The sequence below is a fragment of the Zeugodacus cucurbitae genome, chromosome 5 (genome assembly GCF_028554725.1).
Source record: "Zeugodacus cucurbitae isolate PBARC_wt_2022May chromosome 5, idZeuCucr1.2, whole genome shotgun sequence".
NCBI classification, from domain to species: Eukaryota; Metazoa; Arthropoda; class Insecta; order Diptera; family Tephritidae; genus Zeugodacus; species Zeugodacus cucurbitae.
Window position 1 is genome coordinate 18,710,188 of NC_071670.1, and position 22,176 is coordinate 18,732,363.

The window sequence follows — 22,176 nt, forward strand, 5'->3', positions numbered from 1 at the left end:
TTTCTTTTTTAATCCGCTATAGCGACATCTTTCAGGAGACATTTTTTGGAATGTGTAGTATAGTGACATCTGAATGTAAGTCCAAATTAAATTGGACGTTTTTGCTGTGTGGTGCGCGCCATCTACCGAGTACTAGTATATTTCACATTTAACAGCCTACGTTACCGACTTAAACAGCTGTATTCCCAATTATGTATTATGAGCACTATATTACCTACAAAACCAGCTGATTGAAAGTGAATTTGGGGAAACGTTGGTAGAAAAGTAATTATGGCATCAACTCGAAGATTTCTGTTACAATTGTGCCGAAGTGCGCCCAATCTTCTAAACAATTCCAGCAGACTGCAGGTAATTTGCTTTATAAATATTAAAGACATGCATACTGATATATTTCATTCAAGCGCTTGCCGACTGCTGCTATTGTGCGACATTCTAGCTATCTATCTTCCCCACAAGTGGAATCCCTCGAGAAATATCCCGAAGTAGAGATTGTGCGCGATGCACCTGAATGGAAATATGTTGAACGTTTGCTGCCGCAAAAAACGATACCAAAACCCGTAAAAAAGGCAGAGTATCCATCGGGTTGGAAGCCACAGACCGCAGCTGCATTACCAAATCTGAAATATTTTGTAGCACGCACGAAAAATCACATGGTCCCCGTGTATTTACATACAACGTTCCGTGGGCAGCGTCGTATTACGGTGATTCGACGCATTCAGGGTGATATTTGGGAGCTGGAGCGGGATTTACGCATTGTAGTAGAAAAAGCTAGAAATGGCAAGTTATGCGCCAGTCGCGTAAATGAGATGAGTGGACAAATTCACTTCCATGGCGATTATGTTGATGTTATACGGGAACACCTTAAGGAGAAAGGTTTTTAAGATGTGCATTTTGTTACTTAATTGTACCACGAGTTTGTGAAAAAATAACTAAATTTCAATCATATTCTATAAAAGTACAACTATACGATTTTTATTTTTTATGTCTTTGTTTTTTCTTTTTTTGGGGGGAATTGCGCTAGTACATAGTTAAGATATAGTTAGTTTAGCTTATTAACGAAACGTTAAATCGAGTTAACTGAAATGGCGAAATATAACTTAAACAAAAACCGATTATGTAAAGATTATATCTATACGTCCTGAGAGAATTTAAAATAAACAGAACTGGCTGCACTATACATAAATTGGTAAATTTCATTCCATTTGATAAGTTTTAAAAACTAAAGGAAAACTAAGGACTACAGAATTGCAATTCGGCTTTTATCATATAGCCACAGTAGAGACTGAGGTCGCCGTAGACCGTTTGAGCGCTTTTCGTATTGCCGTCCAATCTTCCATAATATCTTCATCACGTAACATGTATACAATGTAGGGACCAGTAACCGTAACAGCTTTTTTTCTCCCAGGCCCTCTCACTTTACTGGCGCGCCTATCAACCGCCCAATCTGACCAGGATATATCGACGTTGTTTCGATCTTCTTCCAATCGTCGTATTCGCTCTATTAATTGCTCTTCTATCTGATCGACAGTTAACTGCTTTTCGCTCTGAAATAAAGAAGTAAAGCATTAGATTTAAATAATAAAACTAATTAAAGAAATTTTGAAATTTAATTTTTAAAAGATAAAACATTCTGATTTAACAAGCGACAAATACGTATCTAATAATATTCCTAAACGACTGGCTTTAGACCAATGGGTTATAATTGGCATAATATTTTATACGTACAACAAGCAAGACGAATTAACTACTTGTAAAAATACAATTTTAGTAGCATATTTTAAACGTACATATTGTTGAGGAGTTCATTGATTTCCCAATACTATATTTTTGCTAGTGAAATTTTAACTTTATTTGTATTAAAATTAGTGGTAGCTATCTTTTGAGACTGTTGAAAGTTCTTACATCCGTCTAATAACTACTCCTTTACGAAATATTGTTGTTGTAATAGCGGCAGAAATAATTTCGAGGAATACAGTCGGGTGAACAATTTTTGTCCATATAAACCCCCGAATTCGTTTTCGTTGTGTAAACGGGTGTGCAATGATCTCACTTGACCAAATAATTAAATCATTAAAATACAAACTGTTCTAATAAAGCTTACCTCAAAGTTTTGTTGCGCAGCTTGTATCTCTGACTGGTATTTATGTTCAATGTTTTCTAAGCGAAATTGACGCAGCTTTTCCGCAACTTCGACGCGGTTTTCGTAAGCTTTATCCAATTCTCTCAAGGGTATTAAATATTCCTCCGAACGGCCTTCGCGTACATCGGCAATTTGTTGTTCATTTTGTTTATAGCGTTCATGATAGTATTGCTCCCGCAATTGTTCAAATTGCATTTCGAGGCTGGCTGTAAGTTTGTGAGAACACGTTATAATGCATAAAGAAATTGCAATCTGAGAATACAAGTACCTAAATCCTGACAATATTCACTTCGGATTTTATCCATTTCATTGTAATCCATATCAGATGAATCGTCAGAGTCCATTTCATTAGCTTCCTCGTCCGTCGATTCTCGATTTTGGCTGGAGTTGGAATGATCGGACTCGGCCCCAGAAACATCCTCGGCATCTGTCGCCTCCCCCTCGTTTTTAGCAGGCATATTGTTAGCACTCAAAACTTAACGAATAATTAATGGGATAACAATAAACTTTAACAGTTATTTATGTAAACAACTCCGTTTATTGTAAAGTTTTGTTTAATATTCCCCAATCACTTTTACAAATGCAATACCAGTGATTGCTATGTTGTTGTGCACTACAGTCCAAACGTCAAAAGCATTATGTCAAATGTCAAAGCGTGTGGAATGTGAAATGTATCTTCATTGTTACATGTAGATGTCGCCACAATCATTTACAATTTTGTATTCTTTATTTTGCAAATGCGTTTATTTTTTAATATAAGAAAAACAATTTTTCTAGTTTTATTTCAATATAAAGTTCTAACTCAATAAAAAAAATATCAGTAAAATATTAATTTTAAAGTTGTTGCAAATTGTTCAAAAAAAGGAGAAATTTACAGTTTTCTTTCAAATTTAATTGTTTATATTTTCAATTAAATTTAGTAGCTGTTAGTAGTAATTATTTTTCATAATAATATGAGTGTATTAAAATTTCATGCAAGTGGCATCCCTATCATAAAATATTTTTATATGCAAGGATCCTTCAGCCTCTTCCGTATCCAAATTCAATTCCGTTTCGTATTTCAAAAGCAGACAATAACTTTTATTTATATGTGTTTGTAATTGTGTAGAATTGCGGTGTCTTACAGTAAAAAGCTTCGCAATATTACTTTATGGAAAAACAAACTTTGTTATATTGTCGCGCATACAAATTAGTAGGGCATATGAGGCGTCACAATTGTTCTTTATTCCAACTGCTGCATCTTTGCATTTCCCTAGACCGTTGCGATACTCATCCTTGTAACTGTCTGGCATCAGCAAATCAACTTGTTTCAGTGAGCTTTCATAAAGAAACTTCCCTTTCTTCATCTATAGGAGATATACATAGTATGTAAGTATTAAATTATTAAGCAAAAAATAATAATGGAAAATATTCCTCTTACCGTCTGCATCATTTCCATTACACAATTAATATAACATTTCACGTCCTTCGTGTCTGGAACTTTACCTTCTTTGATGCCATCTGCTACTTCTGAAAAGTATAAAAAGTGTACGCATGTGAAAGGGAGATACATAGTTATAAATAAGACTTGATTAACAAAATAAGAGCATTTCTATGTGATACGACCACACTAATTGTAAATGTTGGTTACCTTGCAGGGAGATCCATAACTATACCCTGGTGCTTTTAAGCTCGCAGGAATGCCTTTTATATGTATAATATATTCAATAACCTTGTATATATAAAATATCTCATTTTACAAATGAAATTTAAAACTAATGTTGAACCAACAGTTCAGACTTGTCCAAATTCTTGACAGAAATACAATTATTACACCACTCTGGTGGAAATATTATTACCTGGTGTTATTTTATTGAATTTTGGTAAACAGACATCACGCATCAGCTTTCCAGCAGCTATCATTTGCTCTTCCGTAGCCTGGAACATAATAACACATATATATTTATTAAAATTTGAAAGAAGAAACACAGTAAAAATCAAAATTTATTTGCTTTAATTAGATAAAAAACCATCACATAGTAAAGTATGTAAGCACTAATAGACTTCGCTAGTTGCCAAATCTGCTTGGAGGAAGGCGAAGAGGAATCATCCAAGCATTTCATTCTTCAATGTGCAGCCTTCGCCAAGGTAAGGATAAAATACGGTAGGCACACCTTCGGCGAACCCAACGAAGTAACTGGCATCGACATTAGCTGACTCAAGAACTTTATAACTGAATCCAAACGCTTTGTCGAATCATAAGGGTCTTGGCGATCCATCCGGAGTATTTTGGTGTCACAAACGACAATCGGTGCTGTCTAGATATGTTCTTTGTAGATGCGGATCTCTACTCCTTTAATTAACCTGATCTAACCTAATAGACTTAGATTTAAACTTCTATTAGAGTATGTGAATAATCTAATCCTATAACAACTCACTATGCTTTCTAATTATAACAATTTAATTCAGTTAATACGTTGATTGTTTGATTCGTCACTGTCTACGACTTGAGGCGAAAGATTAAATATTACTATCTAGAAATATTTTTAAAATATCCAGGTTCTGCAACAAATGCAAATACTTATGATTCCAGTAGAACTTTACAGCTACAATATATTTTTTTAGAACCCGCTAGTCTGGAAATCTATTATATGTGAGGGTAGAATATAATTTGTGTTACTTTCGTGACTCGGAAGGAGTTGTAAGGGATATATTGAACTGCTTTGTATTGAAATTCGAAATTGTGGATGCTGTAGAGAATTAAAATATCGATTTCAGCTTTAATCACAATTCTAACTACTTTGCAACCTATAACACAACAATAGTCTTTTTTTATTATTTTTATTAAAAAGGATTTTAATACTTTTGTGTTTTTATTTGTTTATATTTGCAATATAATGCACTTATTCAAGAATAATCATAAATTCAGACTCACACCGCCAAAAACTTGATCCGAACGTAAAACCAACGCAATGAATACCGCAACAAGGACGAAAAGATTTATTTTGTTCGACATAATTATTGTACTTTTACTAACTTCACGGATAATCCTTTTATCAAATAATAAAAGCGACTTTCTTTGACCGACTGATCGAGAACATGTATATCAAATACTTGATATTTACATCAAAAACTTTCTTTTATAACTAGACATGATATATGTACATAGTGGTGACAACACGAATATCTACAGATATATAATTTATATTATATATTTACAGTTATGTACGCAGATAAATGTATAGTTCATTTTAGACAGCAATGGGGTGCGTTAATTGCGTGACTATCAATCGAATGGTTGCGAGAACGGGCCCTATGGCTGGAAAGTGCATAATCGTGCAGAGTTACATCATAATCCATATGAAAGACTGGGGAAACACGTTGCATTTAATTACTCCCAAATTCCCAAAGTAGAAAATTTTTTCCAGAAAAGTTACGAAAATGTTACCATTCAATTGGAACAGCTCCGAACGTAGGTAAGATAAGAGATATTTATTCTAATAGATGATTTTGAATGAAAATAATCTATATACTTAAGCCAAGTGTGGTATATAAGTCGATCGTGATGCGCCTGCTGTCGCGCGCCACATTGCACCGTCGGACGAAATATTGAATATCTCCGTTAGTTTAAGACCCTCCATCAATTTTTTTTTTTAAATACGCAGAAAATTATAAGGAATTAAAAAAAAATTATGCCATGAATATGGCACGTGGCCAAATCAGTGTAAATCTAGTTTAAAATTTTTTTTTTTATTTTTTTTTGGTCAAATTTTTGAAAAATTGAAAGCTTGTAAATTTTGTTTAAAACTATTACGAATCCTCTGTAAATCCTGTAAATATGAAGCAAATCTATTAAAATCTGTTAAGTTTATCGTAATTTAAAAAAACTCTGACTTAAAAATTAAAAACCCTGTAAGTTCTAAATTTTTGAAAATTTTTAAAAACCCTTTGGCCCACAAACACCTCTCACCTAACACTAAAGTTATGCTAAGTTTCAAAAAAATCGGCTGACCCCCGACCAACATTGATATTTCTGAGAAATTTTGACCCACCTGAGACAGGCATGTAGTACATAATGTAGTATGCTTCAGAAATCATATATGTATCACCTGTAAGTGTTCCTAATTTTGTTTGAAAGCAAATGGTTTTCCATACTACAATACAGTTCTAGAAACCATTAAAATTTTGTGGTGTTGTGCAAAGTATTACAATGGATCGCATTGAACACACTTCGGCATTAGAGATCAATATGTTCTGTAGATCATTCAAATAAGTTTTGGAAGAGAGTTCATACATACTCGTATATCAGGAATTTGACTCATTAGTAGATATTAAAGCAAATAATTTGATTGAAGAAGACGTGATTGTGCATGGATCTCGGAATTTATGTTAGTGGGGAGTTATATAAAAAGGTATCTACAAAATGCTTTCGATTCGTCCACCTATGATATTTATGGACGTGGTAAAGCTCTGATTTCACCAAAGAGTTGAACTAATTCGGCCTAATTTCTGCCACATTTCAGACGGCTTTCAGACTGCATATCTTTATTTAATATATATACATTGATATATATATATATTTTTGTAAAAATGTGAGGTACAAATGTGTTGAAAAGTGTCCCAAACATTAAATTATAGCTGTGGTGTGGCTGTGCATGCAAAAGTGCAAACAATTTCCTCCTCCTTACTTATTAGTAAACAACGACAAAAAATGCATACAACTTTGCACAACACTACTTGAGTAACATCGACTGAAGGGAAATCACATAACGGTAACACATATGGAACATATAGAACTGAAGAGAAATGTTTGAATAATTTTTGCGGTTTATAGTTTGAAAATTGGCGAAGTTGGTTCACAACCACGACTACTTCCATATCATATACCATAATTTTAAAGTCACAAATACTGAATTTCTTGTGTAACCTCGTCTAATAATCTCCGTAATTGGACTATAACTTTTCAAGGCTTCGAACATGAAGATATTAGTACTTGTAGCTAATTTTTTAACGAAAATATCGGCAAATCTCTCAGATGTTCAAAAGAAATTAATTTCTTATAAAAAGAGAAAAATCAGGTCAACCCTTCCTCTGGCCCGCATATACTTAATTTTAATGTTCATGTTATTAATTCAATAGCTTTAAAAGCTAAAGGCGTTGTTATCTTTGTTAAACCTTGGTCTAAAGAATTTAGTAATCCGCCTATTACCAAAATTTTACAACTTTGGTAGGGCTTATATGGTATGGAATCCTTGTTATCAAAACCATTCGGATAAGTTAGAGTCTGTAGAAAAACATTTTTAATTTTCTGTTTTAGGTCACTTACATTAGGATTCCTATAACAACGCTGATAGCATTCGTGTGGTCAAACATTACTGTGGACAAGCGGCAGAATTAAGCGATCTCCTTACTATTGTGGGACTATTGTATTGGCAGTGTGTATACTCACTCCAAGTAGTGAAAGCATGTGGGTCAATACCTCTTTGCTGCAATACCGATCTCGTCAACTTCTGGGCAGATTCGCCGGATGAAATCTACTGTTTCAGCTGGTTCTGGATTTCTGGTGTATAGCAGTGGATCCATGTATCGGCGAAGTTTATGAAAAATCGGAAAAATTCCGTCGGATTGTGCTTAAACAGCGTCCAAAATAGCTGTCACACGGCTCCTATCGTACTGAAAGTTATCTCATGTCCAATTTTTTGTGCAGCATATAACTCACGCGATCGTTTTAGATATCCACTGTCTCTGCTATCTTTCACAGTCTGTCGCCTCTGAGGTGGTGGCCCTATCAAGTAGTGTAGTCGTTGTAAACTAACTTAAACTTCGAAAATTGAAAAATAAAGTTTATGATAAGATTGGCTACATTTATTAGAAAAGTGAAAGTTAATTATGCTATCAACCTCTCAGATCAAATAAATCAATTCATGTTGTTGGTACAAAATTTTTTGTGACAAGATATATTTTTAATCTGCAAGCAGGCATTAGAGCTACATGGTTAAATGTAGGTCGAATATGAAAAATAGAGAATTCTATGACTTGTAAGGAACTTTTTTGCTTGTTTGAAATGATAATATGTAGATTGAATTCTTGCCTCAAGGCAAAAGCATAATATGTATTTATATATCTATATGTACAATTTGTTATTAATTTTTTGCAAAACTTAGAAATTGTCAATTCGTTTTCAATATCGCAAATACATATGTATGTATGTAAGCTTATTGCTGGGATCTCTGACCTAATAATGAGCTGATTGATTAGCTCATTATTTTCTTATTTTAATTTGCAATTCTATGTAAATTCGTGCGAATGTTTATGTAGATATGTTTGCTCAACTACACACATTTTTTCTACTGTATATTATTTTTTTACATTTTCTTATTTTTGGCTGTCATTCGTGCGAGAAATTGCCCAAAATTCTGCTGTATATATTGAAATAGTCGTTACAAAGCTTCTTCAGTTTCAGTCACACTTTTCGCGTATTTGTGTTTCGTGTCGCAAGTTTGTCTACAAAATTAGAAGAAATCCGTTTCAAGAAATTTAGTCAAATTTCATAATGCATTTTTGCAAAGTTTTTCTCACCACTTCAGTTTTGGCTTTTTTATTCGCTACACCGATATCTGCAGGCGTAAGTTAAAGCAACAAATATATTATTTTTTTAAATCGGTTTTTTGGGTTTTTTATTAAATCTGGATATTGAGCGATTGAAGAAAAACCAAACAGTCGATTGCCAAAATGACGCAGTTCTAAAGATTGGAGATTAATTAAGGGATTGAAGAGCAAGATTTCGTGTCAAGGGAGTTCATAACAAAAAGTAGCAATTTGAGAAATGCAGTTATAAGAAGATTAATTGTCTGCCACGGTTGAACGAATGTGTAGACACTTTTATTGCGAAAATTTGCTTTGCAAGTGTTAAATAAAGTCCAGTTATCATAAATTTTACGTACATATCTACTGTTTAAAATACAAAGTTTTCATCGTACTTCACTATTTATTCTGTTTTTATTGCTTATCCTATAAGGAAATTAGGAATATATCTGAAACAATAGTTCTTCCATTGTGTTTTTTGTAATTCTCCCAGTAAACGGTAAAGTAATCAATCACAATTATGCCATTTTACTGATCTCAATATTCTTTCTTCTTGAAGCGGAACCATAATATTTAGACATACATTTATGCATGTCTCTACCAAGTAATTTTCAGGAGACTGGGGATTTATTTCATAGGTTCTATACACATTCCCTAAATTAACACTGCCAAGTCTAGTAGAAAAATACTAAATATTTGATTGAAAGATAATAATATTAGATAAACATTTAATAACTTGATAATAAATTTTGAGATTTTTCTTAGATTTCTTCAAAGCAGTCACACAATGCATCTATCGTTTGTCATATAGTTATTACATTTAAATACTAACTTGATTTTGTTACCATACAATAATAAAACATAGATTTATAAAATAAAAATATATATCTAAATGAAAAATTTAAGGTTTATTTATGTTGTTAAAGCATATTTAAAATTTCCTTATTTAATTTCAAACGAAATTGAGAATTTGAAAAGTAACTCCCACTGATACTTTATTAGATACAATGGTAGTACAAATGGTAATGTGGTTAAATGATGTTAAAATTACAGAATCGATTGAATATTATAATACATGATTATATTAATGAGAAAAATGCTGAAAATCCCACAGCCTGTCTTTCTGCTAAAAAATAATCCAACTACGTTTTCACAAAAAGCGAATAAATTATTCCCGCTTTTCTTTCCTTCGCAAATACAACCTTTTGTAACGCAGTGTCAAATCATAGCCGTCACTACTTACCAAACCTTTTATAATTGAATCATGCCTCATATACACATGCAGTAACATTTTGTAGCAGTTCAAAATTTAAGTCATCCCAATTTGGATGGAATTATGTTTGCATATTTAAAAAATAAAGTATCATGGGGAATATAAATGAGATACTTTAAATTACTGAATTTATACAGTTACTATCTTCAATACATACAAATTTACCGGCGAATTCCGACATATATTTTTTAAGATATTAAATCCAAACCTCCTCATATTCCTTATGCCAAACAAAAGACCAAACGTTTGCATTGAGAGTGAATCTATTTTAAAAGCTGCATTCAAATTATATTAGCTGGCTATAAATAAATTTTCTCCTTTTTTGAAAGCTTTGTGGTCTTCAATACTCACGGTCTAAATAAAGTGGTCTTCTAATCTGTTTGAATGATTTCAAGCTTTTCAATTCAATTCAATTGGAAATCTGTATGGAAACGATTCCCCCTATTTTTGTCGTAGAACTTTCTTCTGCATCAATACTCACGGTCTAGATAAAGTGGTCTTCTAAACTGTTTGAATGATTTCAAGCTTTTCAATTCAATTCAATTGGAAATCTGTATGGAAACGATTCCCCCTATTTTTGTCGTAGAACTTTCTTCTGCATCAATACTCACGGTCTAGATAAAGTGGTCTTCTAAACTGTTTGAATGATTTCAAGCTTTTCAATTCAATTCAATTGGAAATCTGTATGGAAACGATTCCCTCTATTTTTGTCGTAGAGCTTTCTTCTGCACCAAATATGTATATAAAAAGTCTTTCCAGGGATATCCGAATTTTTTCGCGTAGAACTCCTTTCCTCTTTAAAAAAATAACCCTGGTCGAGCGAATACCGGGGGTGTCCAAAGTTTTTTTTTTCGTGTAGAACTCTTTTCTGTACTGGCGGCCTTTGGCCGCGCTTCAAAAAAATTACCCTGGTCAAGCTAAAACCGGGGTGTCCGAAGTTTTTTAGCGTATAACTCCTTTCTGATCTATCATATTAAGATTGTGCAACTTTGACAGTTCTAAAAATTATCTCTACAATGTTGCCTTGTTGGGAGATCACTCTACATAAAACCCCGTCTAATGAGCGTAGTCCTAGCGAGGTTGTTTCGAGGTTTGAATAATAGGATGATTGAATAATATGATATCTTATTTTTGGTTTCAATTTTTTTTTCAAAAATTTAATACATTGTTCTCATTCAAAAACAAATAAAGCTGCGCATAATATTAAACGAGTTACGCAATATTATTGTTTTATGATTATTATTATCTATAATATATAATATTCATTTATATTTGCAGGTCACCGAGGAGCAGATGTGGGCCACAGCAAAATTAATGCGAGATGTGTGCTTGCCGAGATTCCCCAAAATTAGCATTGGTAAATATTATTCTTTGAATTTAGTATACATACCTTGTTCATCGATAAATGGGAAGCGGAAAAGGAACATTTCTGCAAAAGCTACATCTTTTCTAAGAGCTTCATGTTCATAAGTTTAATGATATATATGATTATGGATCCTGGCTGATGCTAGTTGTCAAAGCTGTTTGGAGGAAGGCGAGGTGGAATCATCAACCAGTTTTTGCCGGACTGAGGTTGGAAAACCTTGTAACAGGTCTAAGTGAGACCCTCTTGCATATGCAGAGATCTGCATACTAACCTAACCTATACTATATATCTATCTTCGATACCGCTAGTCTTCCTTTACTATAGCAAATATATGATATATACTACATTTTCTATTTATAACATATTGTCTATATTTTCAGAACTTGCCAATCAATTGCGCGACGGCAACATACCAGACGATAACAAAGACGTGAAATGCTATATTAATTGTGTTTTGGAAATGATGCAAACGGTGAATTTATGAAACTTTAATTAAAATTAATTTAATCACATAATTTTTAATTTTTTTTTCCACCTACATACATAGATGAAAAAGGGTAAGTTCCTGTATGATGCGTCGCTAAAGCAAGTGGATTTAGTTTTACCCGACAGCTACAAGGACGATTATCGCGGAGGTCTGCTGAAATGCAAGGACGCTGCTGTTGGCATAAAAAAAGACAATTGTGAAGCGGCTTATACAATACTGAAATGTTTGCGTGGTGAAATTAAAAAGTTCATCTTTCCTTAAAATGTGTCGAAATTGTATGCCTTATTTATTATAAATCTCTAACAAGTACAATAAAGATTGTGGTACAATAAAGATTCATGTCTTGATGAGTTTCCGATACAAAGTACGCTGGGAATGAAACTAAAGCTTAGAACAACTACATACGCAATTAAAATAGTGTTTCTTTGGCAGTGATAATTGAAGAACTCGCCCATTTTCTACAGTTTCGAACTAGTAGGAAAATTTCAGTCATTTCCAAATGTCAAATTTCCAGTCATTTGGACTTTCTTAAATGCGGTTTATATTATGTCAAATTTAATGACAGTCTTAGTCAAATCCATGACAATCAAATAGGCAATGTAATAAACTGGTTTATTTGATTAATAAAGAATATAATAAGGTGAGATTATTTTTTTGAATTTGAAAGACCAACAAAATACTCAGTTTAACTGTATTTCTCTGAGTTAAAAAGTATCAAATTTTAAAACTATTTTCAAGCAAGTAATCAGAACTTCAGCTCTATATCTACAACATTTAATTGAAATTTATAAAACTGTTGGAAATGAAAAAGTATGCATTCTTATAATTACTTAATTAACTCTGCCAATTTTCACTTTGTTGTGGTGAATTTTCCTAAAGAGTCTGTCATGAGTTTGTGCCTATTGAGGCATCAAGCGACACCATTATTGGCAAGCGATGACAACTAGTTGAAAAACCAAAATCGGTAACTGTTTGTATTTATTTTTCGCTACAGCCTCACAAATAGCGTGTGTCTCAGTAATTATTGACAGAGTATCAATGAAAAACACCACAAATTGCTATTTAATAGTAATTAGTGGGTGGCACAAATTATTAGTAATAATATAATATTTAATTTGATATTGGCGTGCTGTCAGGCGTTTGCAGTCAATACATTTCTGATTTTAAACAAATGGCTGGGTTGGATTTTTTTTAATTCGCTGGATGACTAAATTATATACATATGTTTGTATGTGAAAAGCATATAAGATTTCGATATAATTTTACTGTCAATGAAGTTGTTTTGATAATATAGTACATGTATGTATGTACATGCAATATAATGTATCGATAAATATATACCAGAGCTGTTTTTCCAACAGGAAATACGAATAAGGAATGAAGTTCTTTGTTACCTAAAAATTATATTATTAAAACAAGTAAGGAAAGGCTAAGTTCGGGTGCAACCGAACATTTTATACTCTCGCAATTTATTGCTATATTTTTATATCAAGATAACACATAATTTGACCCATATATTCGGTATAAAGTCCAATAGAAAAACGAAAATAATGATATGTATATGGTATATAGGCTGAGGTAATTCCTGAGACGATTAAACTCATTTTCATTACCAACATACATTATATCTAAGATTCTATGCTCATTTAATTTGGCCAAGAAAATTCATATATTAGCCGATTTATAAGCTATTAAGCCTATCGTATTTTTGAAAATCCTATAATTAGCTATATAAGAGCTATTGGACGTTATGATTTTAACCATTTCTGATACAGAGACACACTATTAGAAGAACAAGATTTCCTCTGAATTAAATTAAGATATCTGAGAGATTTACCGATATTTTCGGTGAAAAATTACCATAAGGCACTGAGTTCTTCAAATTCGTTATCCGGGGCCTTAAAAAGTTATTGTCCGATTTCGACAATTTTTTCACAAGTAATGCCACAGATCATATACAGTATTTGTGTAAAGTTTTAATTCGCTATCTTCATTGGTTCCTTATGTATATATTATAAAGTGAAGGAATAAGATGGAGTTCAAAATTGAGTTACATGGGAAGTTGTCGTGGTTATGAACCGATTTCATCCATTTTCCACACGTGTCATCAGGGTGTCAAGGAAATATTATATACCGAATTTCATTGGAATCGGTCGAGTAGTTCCTGAGATATGGTTTGTGACCCATAAGTGGGCGATGCCACGTCCATTTCCCATTTTGTAAAAATATCTGAGTGCAGCATCCTCCTGCAATTTCTTCTGACGTTTTTTGTTAGTGAGATAACCCAATTTTAGTAATTTTCAACCTAACCTTTGTATGGGAGGTGGGCGTCGTTATTATCAGATTTCAACTGATTTCATGGTGTGTGGTGGGGTACGTAAGAGAACCAACTGCAGAAAGTTTGGTTTATATAGCTTTGCGAGATATATACAAATAACCGATTTGGGGGCGGGGCCACGCCCACTTCTCCAGAAAAATTACATCCAAATATGCCCCTTCCTAGTTCGATCCTTTATTCCAAATTTTATAACTTTATTTATAGCTTAGTTATGACACTTTATATGTTTTCGGTTTTCGCCATTTTGTGGGCGTGGCAGTGGTCCGATTTGGCCATTCGAAAGCAACCCCCTCACGGTCCCAAGGAACATGTGTTCCAAGTTTCATCAAGATATCTCAATTTTTACTCAAGTTATCCGTTGCACGGACGGACGGACGGACAGACAGACATTCGGATTATGACACGTCTCGTCACCCTGATCATTTTGATATATGTATATAATCGATACTCACCATCTTTTTATCGATTTTAAAGCTGCCTTCGATAGCACGAAAAGGAGCTGCCTTTATGCCGCGATGTCTGAATTTGGTATCCCTGCAAAACTAATACGGCTATGTAAGCTGACGTTGAGCAACACCAAAAGCTCCGTCAGGATCGGGAAGGACCTCTCCGAGCCGTTCGATACCAAACCAGGCTTCAGACAGGGTGACTCACTATCGTGCGACTTCTTCAATCTATTGCTGGAAAAAATAATACGAGCTGCAGAACTAAGTAGAGAGGGTACAATCTTCTACAAGAGTGTACAGCTCCTGGCGTATGCCGATGATATTGATATCATCGGAAGCAACAACCGCGCCGTTTGTTCTGCGTTTTCCAGATTAGATAAAGAAGCGAAGCGTATGGGTCTGGTGGTGAATGAGGATAAGACGAAATATCTCCTGTCATCAAACAAACAGTCAGCGCACTCGCGTCTTGGCTCCCACGTCACTGTTGACAGTCATAACTTTGAAGTTGTAGATAATTTCGTTTATCTGGGAACCAGCATTAACAACACCAACAATGTCAGCCTTGAAATCCAACGCAGAATCACTCTTGCCTACAGGTGCTACTTTGGACTGAGTAGGGAATTGAAAAGTAAAGTCCTCTCTCGACGAACCAAAATCAAACTCTATAAGTCGCTCATTATTCCCGTCCTGATGTATGGCGCTGAAGCGTGGACGATGACAATATCCGATGAGACGACTCTTGGGGTTTTCGAGAGAAAGGTTTTGCGCAAGATTTATGGTCCTCTAAACATTGGCAACGGCGAATACCGCAGACGATGGAACGATGAGCTGTACGATTTAAACGACGACATTGACATAGTTCAGCGAATAAAAAGACAGCGGCTACGCTGGCTAGGACATGTTGTTCGAATGGATGAAGGTGCTCCAGCTCTGAAAGTATTCGATGCAGTACCCGCTGGTGGAAGCCGCGGAAGAGGACGACCTCCACTCCGGTAAAAAGACCAAGTGCAAAGTGACCTGGCTTCACTTGGTGTTTCCAGTTGGCTCCAAAAAGCAAAAAGGAGGAATGAGTGGCGCACTCTGGTGGATTCGGCTATAATCGCTTAAAGCGGTTCCTACGCCAAATATATATATATATATATATATAACCTTATATCTAACTCGTTTAGTTTTATGACTTACAAGCAACCGTTATGTGAACAAAACTATAATACTCTCTTAGCAACTTTTGTTGCGAGAGTATAAAAATCGACAGAAACAAGTTTACCAGATTAACCGGATCGGTCTGAATACCCCTATAGGTACATATACTACGTATTAAGTCGCCGAATAGTAAACCAGTGGCGATCAGTCCTTACAGGTAAAGTCATCCCCTTCTTTCTAATATATTTTCAGACATAGACCGTCGATTAGAGATTCCTGAGTTAGCTGAGGGAGTAGGGTTTTCAAAAGATCGCATTTGCTTATTCCAGATAATAAGAGCAAACCGAGGGTCCATTCTAAAACAGAACTTGATGCCGTTTAAGCGCAGACCGACCGAGTTTCTGCTTACTTTGCAGACGATTGAAGAACCAACACATTTTCAATTATGTCAAGCTAAAAGATGAAAAAATAAAAATAATTCAAAATTTTAATTCTTTGTTTGCAGACTACATATTATATACTCTCGAAAAGTAAATTCTCAGAAAGTAAAAAATCGCGGAAAAGTTAATCATCTTTAAGATTACACATGCACCTCGAAAAAGTAAATTTTTTAATTTACTTTTCCGAGAGTGTGATAAAAAATTCGAAACGAAGAAAGCACCGTTTTTTACGATGTTGCAGAAACACTTACTCTCTTGTTTATCGCGTCTTTTTAGTAAATAAACTCTCCTACTTGATCCACTGGTTTAAAAATGAAAACGGTGCAAATCAGGTGTCAGACTTTCTGAATTGTCGTACAAAAATGGTCAGAAAATATATTGCAAAAGAAAAAAAAAAAAACAAAAGAATATTCAAGATTTTTTCTCTTCATAGTAAATACATATGTATGTATGTAAATGTAAATATGTTTTTCATGTAAATCCATATGTTTTATTGAAGCAAATAAATAAATGAATTTTTTAAGTTTAAAAATGCATTTAATATTATAAAAACAGATAATTTATGTATATATTTGGAAAAGTAAATTATTCGAAAAGGTAAATTACCCAAAATACCAATCGATTTACTTTTCGAGAGTATACTGTATATCTACTCGGCGTCTAGCTTTGCCGGCGAAAATTTTATATAAATATACATTTTGCTTGGCTGAAACTCGTCACGAGCTGCTGAATACAGGTTCGGCCCACATCATTTACATACTCATGTATTTAAGTTCATTTGAGAATTTTCCGTGTCCAAATTGATACATAATTGTAAATACTGATAGATTTGAATTGCAACTTTTGCTGAAATCAAAGTACCATTTATTGTTTTAAATTATTAATGATTTTCAAAAATAGGTATGCTGTTTTGAGTAATCAGTCAAAGTATTTAGATGGACATGACATGCTATGCTTTAAAATACCATTAGAGTTTGTAGATAAACATTTTATTATAACGGTGTTAGATGTGGTTGAGTTCATAAGCTACTTGTGACTGCAAATATTCTCCCTTCATTTCGATTTTTCAAAAACTGAAGATACATGTGAGGAGCTGGTCTAGCTGTTAACTGTACTTGTTAACGATGTGTAATTCTGGATTCTTTCGGGTACCGTCGAAAGTAGGTAGTGTTTTCAGAAGAAGCTTCTTATCTCTAAACTCAGCGACTCCATTAACCAACAGCGAGTATCACATTCCGGATAGGCCAAGTCATGAAAAATAAGAGCGTTGTTGAACTCCGAGATCTGGAAAACGATGTATACATGTGCCAGCGATTTACCGGCTTTCGACACTTCCACTAATGAAGTTCAAATTCATATTTTGAGCATTGCTTGCATAGGATTAGTAATTTAATACATGTACCTGATAGATAACCAGCAAAAAATTTTAATGAAACTTTTATTCTAACTATGGAAAACTACATTCAATTTTACTACATTACATAAATTTCAAAATTCCACAATTTTTTATGGCCCATCATTGCTCCACTTCGGGTATTTCATATTCGCGCTCTTGCATTTCCTTCAGCATGCACATGGCATATGAGTGCGCAACTTCGCATCTGTTTAGTGAGACATATGAAACCGTCAGTCTTTAGAAATTATCTCCCATATAAAAAAATAAATAACTTACTTATCAGTTATGCCCATTTCAACATTTTTCTCATTACAACCATTGGAGATTTCGTTGAGTTCGTCCATTTTGTCGGTATACAGCAGCACCAGCCAGCTTACAAGCTTCTCCGTTTTCACATCCGTGCTATCCTCTACGAACTAAAATTTAGCAGCAAAATGTTAAATGTTCGGGAAATATATTCTAGTGTCTACTTACTAAGTCAAATTGGTCCATGAGACAACGTCGCAAACATTTCGTTATGGGATGCGCGTCCTCTTTATTCAAGAAGAGTTCTTCCGCGTGCACTTTTAAAAATTGAAAATGAAATGAAGAATAACAAATTTGAAAAGTTTACTTCCATTTTTTATTATTATTTTTTAATGCGAGACTTACCTCTTTCAGGTTTGGGCTCACATTCCCTGGCATACGGTTCGATGGTCTCGAGTAATAGACCCATTGGTAGCGTCATCATTTCTTCAGCCTGTTTTATTTCAGATTTCAAATATAACAATAACAAAAATTAATTCCAAATCTCGATATTTTTTCACTAACCAGAACTTCCTTTGTGGCCATTACTAAAATGATCGCCGCAAAAACTATAAACCCTTTCATTTTTATTATTATTTTCAGTTTTGGCACCGCTACGTGTTCAATAAGACTGGACTGAAGCCTTTACTGCACATTGCAATGTAATTTATTTAAATTTGTGATTGAAATATGCATGTAACAGGCAAATTAAATGTGTTTGCGCCGGATATTAGCGCTCTACATATGCTGAACATGCTTAATTGATAAAATCCATCGGACAACGATCTCATTGAAAATCCAATTAATTAAAATACTTTGTTTTTGCAGTCGTAAGCTACACATTCATCACTAGCGTGACAGCTTGGAATGATTTGTAAACGAAATTAAAGAAGGTGAATTCTTGCAAATCAACAGTTTGGTTCGTGTTATGTCGAATTTTTACCATTCGGGTTCGCCGAGATAACCGAATTGTTATGTGTGATATTGTTTGTAGAGAGTTGATCGACGATTTCACCTGAGAAAATTTGCTGAAGGGGCGTTCTGTAATTCCGCATCGAATCGACTCAATAATTCTTCATAGTAGACCCCCATGAGCATTTCGTCTTTTATAGGCAGTCGATGTAGATTATACCTTGTGAATCTCAGAAAACAGTGGCCATAACCTTTCGATTATGCTCTGTAAACCTTCACATTTTTCGACTCTTCAGATGCTAACTGTTTCGACTGTTCCTTGGTCTCTGGTCTGTATCAGTGGATTCATGGTTCTTCGTGTTCAGATTGAGAAAACGCGGCACTGCATTGTGTACACAGTTTCGTCACGCCCATTATTTTAAGCAGTACATGACCAATGTATTTTTGAGATCCTTACCATCTTTTTCATCTTCAATCGGCGGTCCACAAATACAACATTGTGTTCATTTGGTTCGCTATAGTCCAACTTAGCTATAGTCGCAACTTATTACAAACCAACGCGAAAACTCTAATCGAACGGTCAACATATGCAAATCTTCACAATTTTCTTTCTTATAACATGCCTCGAGTCACTGACCAATATTATTCTCCTTTCATTTTTCTAAAATCTGCGGACCCACACGTTTCCACGTGCAAAACAAAACTACAAGTTTGATTCGTCGAGAATACTATAACAAACGTTACAAAGTTATCTTGCGATAGTGAAGTCATCGGACTACTTATTAAACTGTCGTTGTACTTTTCGAGAAAAGGTAAAAAATATAATCGAATTTCGAAAGATATTCTTTGGTCGTAACAAAATGCGGTTGTATGACGGCCAGTTTTATAACGTTTAAGTCATATCTCTACAAAAAGCTATATTTTGTCAACTAATTCTTTATAAAATGAAAATTTATACAAAAAATCATCTTTGACATTAAATTTCTATAACAAAGGTTTAGTTTTTTATGATTTTTCTTTTACAGTATTATTATAATATATATGTATATACCGTAGCGGACAGTGAAATCCGGATAACCCGGATATATTTAATTTACTTCAAATGAAATTGAAATTCGGTTAATTAGTAATCAACCCCATCCTTCATTTTAAGAAAATATCGATAGCACCAGATCTCTTAAAAGAAAAACTGGCTCTGGAGTAAAGAAGAAGACAAGTTCAAGGGAAGATCGAAGATACATAAATATTAGTTGACTAGTTCTCGATAAATCTTGAGATCCGACTTTGAAAACACAAACTTGAGAGCGTTTAAAATTTAAAAGTTTTCAGCCAGCTAACATGGGCGCCCAACTTTTTCAGACTGTATCTCCAAAACTATAACTCGGATCGACTAGGAATTTTAGGAATCAAATATTATAGAAATGTTGTAGAATTTAATAAGACAAAGAAAATCGATTTTTTCAAGGTGAGAAAACCATGAAAGAAAGCTGCAAGCAAATTGTGGATGTTTCGAAACTTTTATTTAGTTTAGCTACAAATAATATGTTTGCTGAGGCTGCATTTAATTCGATTTATATATACTATAATTATTCTATAATTATGGTTTACTTTTAGCCTTATGTTTAAGGCATTCAGAGTGTAACTTAATATATAAGCTTAATCTTGCGCATCTTCATTTCATTAGCGATGCATTTGTTAATTTGATAGGCACGCTCACAGGAATTCTCCGCGGTGATGAACTTTTTGCAATTCTCAGCTGATGCCATAGCAATTGATGTGATCAAGGCATTATTGTCGCCAATCTGTAAGGAAATTAACAGTTATATAAGGTGTGTGTCGGCTTGAAACCATAATTATCACTCACGATGTCAGCGATACGTCCAACCGCTGAGGTCGACAGCGTGTCGTCTTGGTTCATCTGCAAGCGTTATTTCAAAATTCAAAAAAATCAGTAAAGTGAAATTGGCACAACTTAAATAAACTCACCACTTCCATGCGCTTCAAAATGCACTCCATCATGCACTTCTCCTTGGGTGTCGGTTGATCTTCGTAAAGCAGCGCCTTTTGCAATTCATTTGGATTGATATTCATTTCTTTGGCGCATTCCGTCTTCGAAGTGGTTATGAAATCTTGAAATTCTTGCAGTGGTTGCGGCAATTGACGCTTGGTGCGCTTGTAATCTTCCAATGCTGCAGGATCCTCACGTGTTACCAATGGCTTGCGTTTACCAGATAACTTGTAGACGTCTGCGTTAAGTGCGTCGAGCTGAAAAAGAAAACATTTTTCAATAATTAAGTTCTTTCTTATGAGATTGCCTAGTTTTAATGAAGCTGGAAGGGTATTCTCCCAATGCGTTGAAAGTAGGTTTTCAAAATTTTCGCATAAAAACCTCCAAATTGAAATTTGCTTACACTTTGTACGACCATCATGCAAATGAAACCAGCAATTAACAGTGCACTACTTGAGTTAGCCATTTTGTTTTCTTATTATTTAGTCAAAGAACGCTTGTAGAATTGTAGAAATATCTATAACGACTGTGGTACTCGCCAGTTAAACTTTGCTTTTATACCGATTCAGATATACCTACATTCATATGTATGTCATTTAGGTAAATAAAAGTTTACTTTAAATTTACTTTAGATTTTTGCAAGCGTAGGCAGTTTTCGTGGTTGAAGGTTCTCTAAGAACTTCAAGTTCACGTTATATATAGATATGGTACATATTTGCAGTTGAACCATTATTAACTTGCTGTATTACCGGAGTACATACTTATATACCTACATATATCAACTACAACATACTTACACTGCCTAATGGGGTCATCGAGCTTCTACTTCCATTTGGGCTCTGCATCTTTGAGTCCTCCAAATCCAGTACACTTTCGAAAGCTGAACTCAATCCACATTATCTATAAACTTTTAAAAATGGCTAATCGATCAAGCACACGGTATAAGTCAGGTAATCTGACATAATCAAGTAGAGATTTAAAAGTACAACTTTCATGTTGTAATTTCTCGTTTACTGTGATTTACAAGTTATTATCTACATCAACCACCACGGCCAAATTGCTCGATTTATGTTACGAATTATTGTCCCATCCACTATATTCTCAAGGTTTATTCTCATATATTAAAAAGTCACTCGCTGTTTTCGTTATTCGGGTCGCCCTTATTTTAAAGTTATATTAAAGTTATTCTGTTGAATATTTTCTTTTGTTTTTGTAGATTCTTCGTTCAAAATCTAGACCTCACGTTCATAATGTTATTTGTGGTTTTCACTGAAAGAAAACATAAGACTACATATGTTGGAGTGATTTATATACTTTTCGATTTTCTACACGGCGCTATGTATACGTATCTATATCTTCTTGTAGTGTAAACTTCCAT

At 34.1% G+C, this 22,176-nt stretch overlaps 6 protein-coding genes across 8 annotated transcripts; 2 read left to right on the top strand and 4 right to left on the bottom strand.

The window, feature by feature from the left end:
- Positions 1-186: 186 nt before the first annotated feature.
- Positions 187-982, top strand: LOC105215139 (probable 39S ribosomal protein L49, mitochondrial). The gene is made up of 2 exons (XM_011188914.3): positions 187-348; positions 402-982. The coding sequence occupies exons 1-2, from the start codon at positions 271-273 to the stop codon at positions 879-881; spliced, it is 558 nt and encodes a 185-aa protein (XP_011187216.1). The 5' UTR covers positions 187-270; the 3' UTR covers positions 882-982.
- On the bottom strand, positions 946-2,772 carry LOC105215138 (breast cancer metastasis-suppressor 1-like protein). The gene is made up of 3 exons (XM_011188913.3): positions 2,409-2,772; positions 2,102-2,346; positions 946-1,544 (listed from the first exon to the last, which is right to left on the bottom strand). The coding sequence occupies exons 1-3, from the start codon at positions 2,596-2,598 to the stop codon at positions 1,263-1,265; spliced, it is 717 nt and encodes a 238-aa protein (XP_011187215.1). The 5' UTR covers positions 2,599-2,772; the 3' UTR covers positions 946-1,262.
- Positions 2,773-3,218: 446 nt separating this feature from the next.
- Obp19a_0 (general odorant-binding protein 19a) lies at positions 3,219-5,291 on the bottom strand. The gene is made up of 4 exons (XM_011188911.3): positions 5,055-5,291; positions 3,979-4,057; positions 3,561-3,649; positions 3,219-3,486 (listed from the first exon to the last, which is right to left on the bottom strand). Exons 1-4 carry the CDS (start codon positions 5,133-5,135, stop codon positions 3,289-3,291), a joined length of 447 nt encoding a protein of 148 aa, XP_011187213.1. The 5' UTR covers positions 5,136-5,291; the 3' UTR covers positions 3,219-3,288.
- A 3,203-nt stretch (positions 5,292-8,494) lies between these two features.
- Positions 8,495-12,163, top strand: Obp19a_1 (general odorant-binding protein 19a). The gene is made up of 4 exons (XM_011188910.3): positions 8,495-8,744; positions 11,256-11,334; positions 11,724-11,815; positions 11,891-12,163. Exons 1-4 carry the CDS (start codon positions 8,673-8,675, stop codon positions 12,089-12,091), a joined length of 444 nt encoding a protein of 147 aa, XP_011187212.1. The 5' UTR covers positions 8,495-8,672; the 3' UTR covers positions 12,092-12,163.
- Positions 12,164-17,111: 4,948 nt separating this feature from the next.
- LOC105215141 (uncharacterized) lies at positions 17,112-19,727 on the bottom strand. Of its 3 annotated transcripts, none has more exons than XM_054231904.1 (6): positions 18,404-19,727; positions 18,245-18,332; positions 18,068-18,156; positions 17,870-18,009; positions 17,679-17,798; positions 17,112-17,599 (listed from the first exon to the last, which is right to left on the bottom strand). In XM_054231904.1, the coding sequence occupies exons 1-5, from the start codon at positions 18,461-18,463 to the stop codon at positions 17,714-17,716; spliced, it is 462 nt and encodes a 153-aa protein (XP_054087879.1). In that variant the 5' UTR covers positions 18,464-19,727; the 3' UTR covers positions 17,112-17,599; positions 17,679-17,713. The 3 variants fall into 3 exon arrangements, with proteins under 3 accessions (XP_054087879.1, XP_054087878.1, XP_011187218.1); XM_054231903.1 differs by lacking the exon at positions 17,112-17,599 and having other exon boundaries at positions 17,619-17,798; positions 18,404-19,172; positions 19,248-19,727; XM_011188916.3 differs by lacking the exon at positions 17,112-17,599 and having other exon boundaries at positions 17,619-17,798; positions 18,404-18,739; positions 18,822-19,727.
- Positions 19,728-20,288: 561 nt separating this feature from the next.
- Positions 20,289-21,359, bottom strand: Pbprp2_3 (general odorant-binding protein 19d). The gene is made up of 4 exons (XM_011188917.3): positions 21,202-21,359; positions 20,777-21,055; positions 20,655-20,708; positions 20,289-20,592 (listed from the first exon to the last, which is right to left on the bottom strand). The coding sequence occupies exons 1-4, from the start codon at positions 21,262-21,264 to the stop codon at positions 20,434-20,436; spliced, it is 555 nt and encodes a 184-aa protein (XP_011187219.2). The 5' UTR covers positions 21,265-21,359; the 3' UTR covers positions 20,289-20,433.
- Between the last annotated feature and the right edge of the window lie 817 nt (positions 21,360-22,176).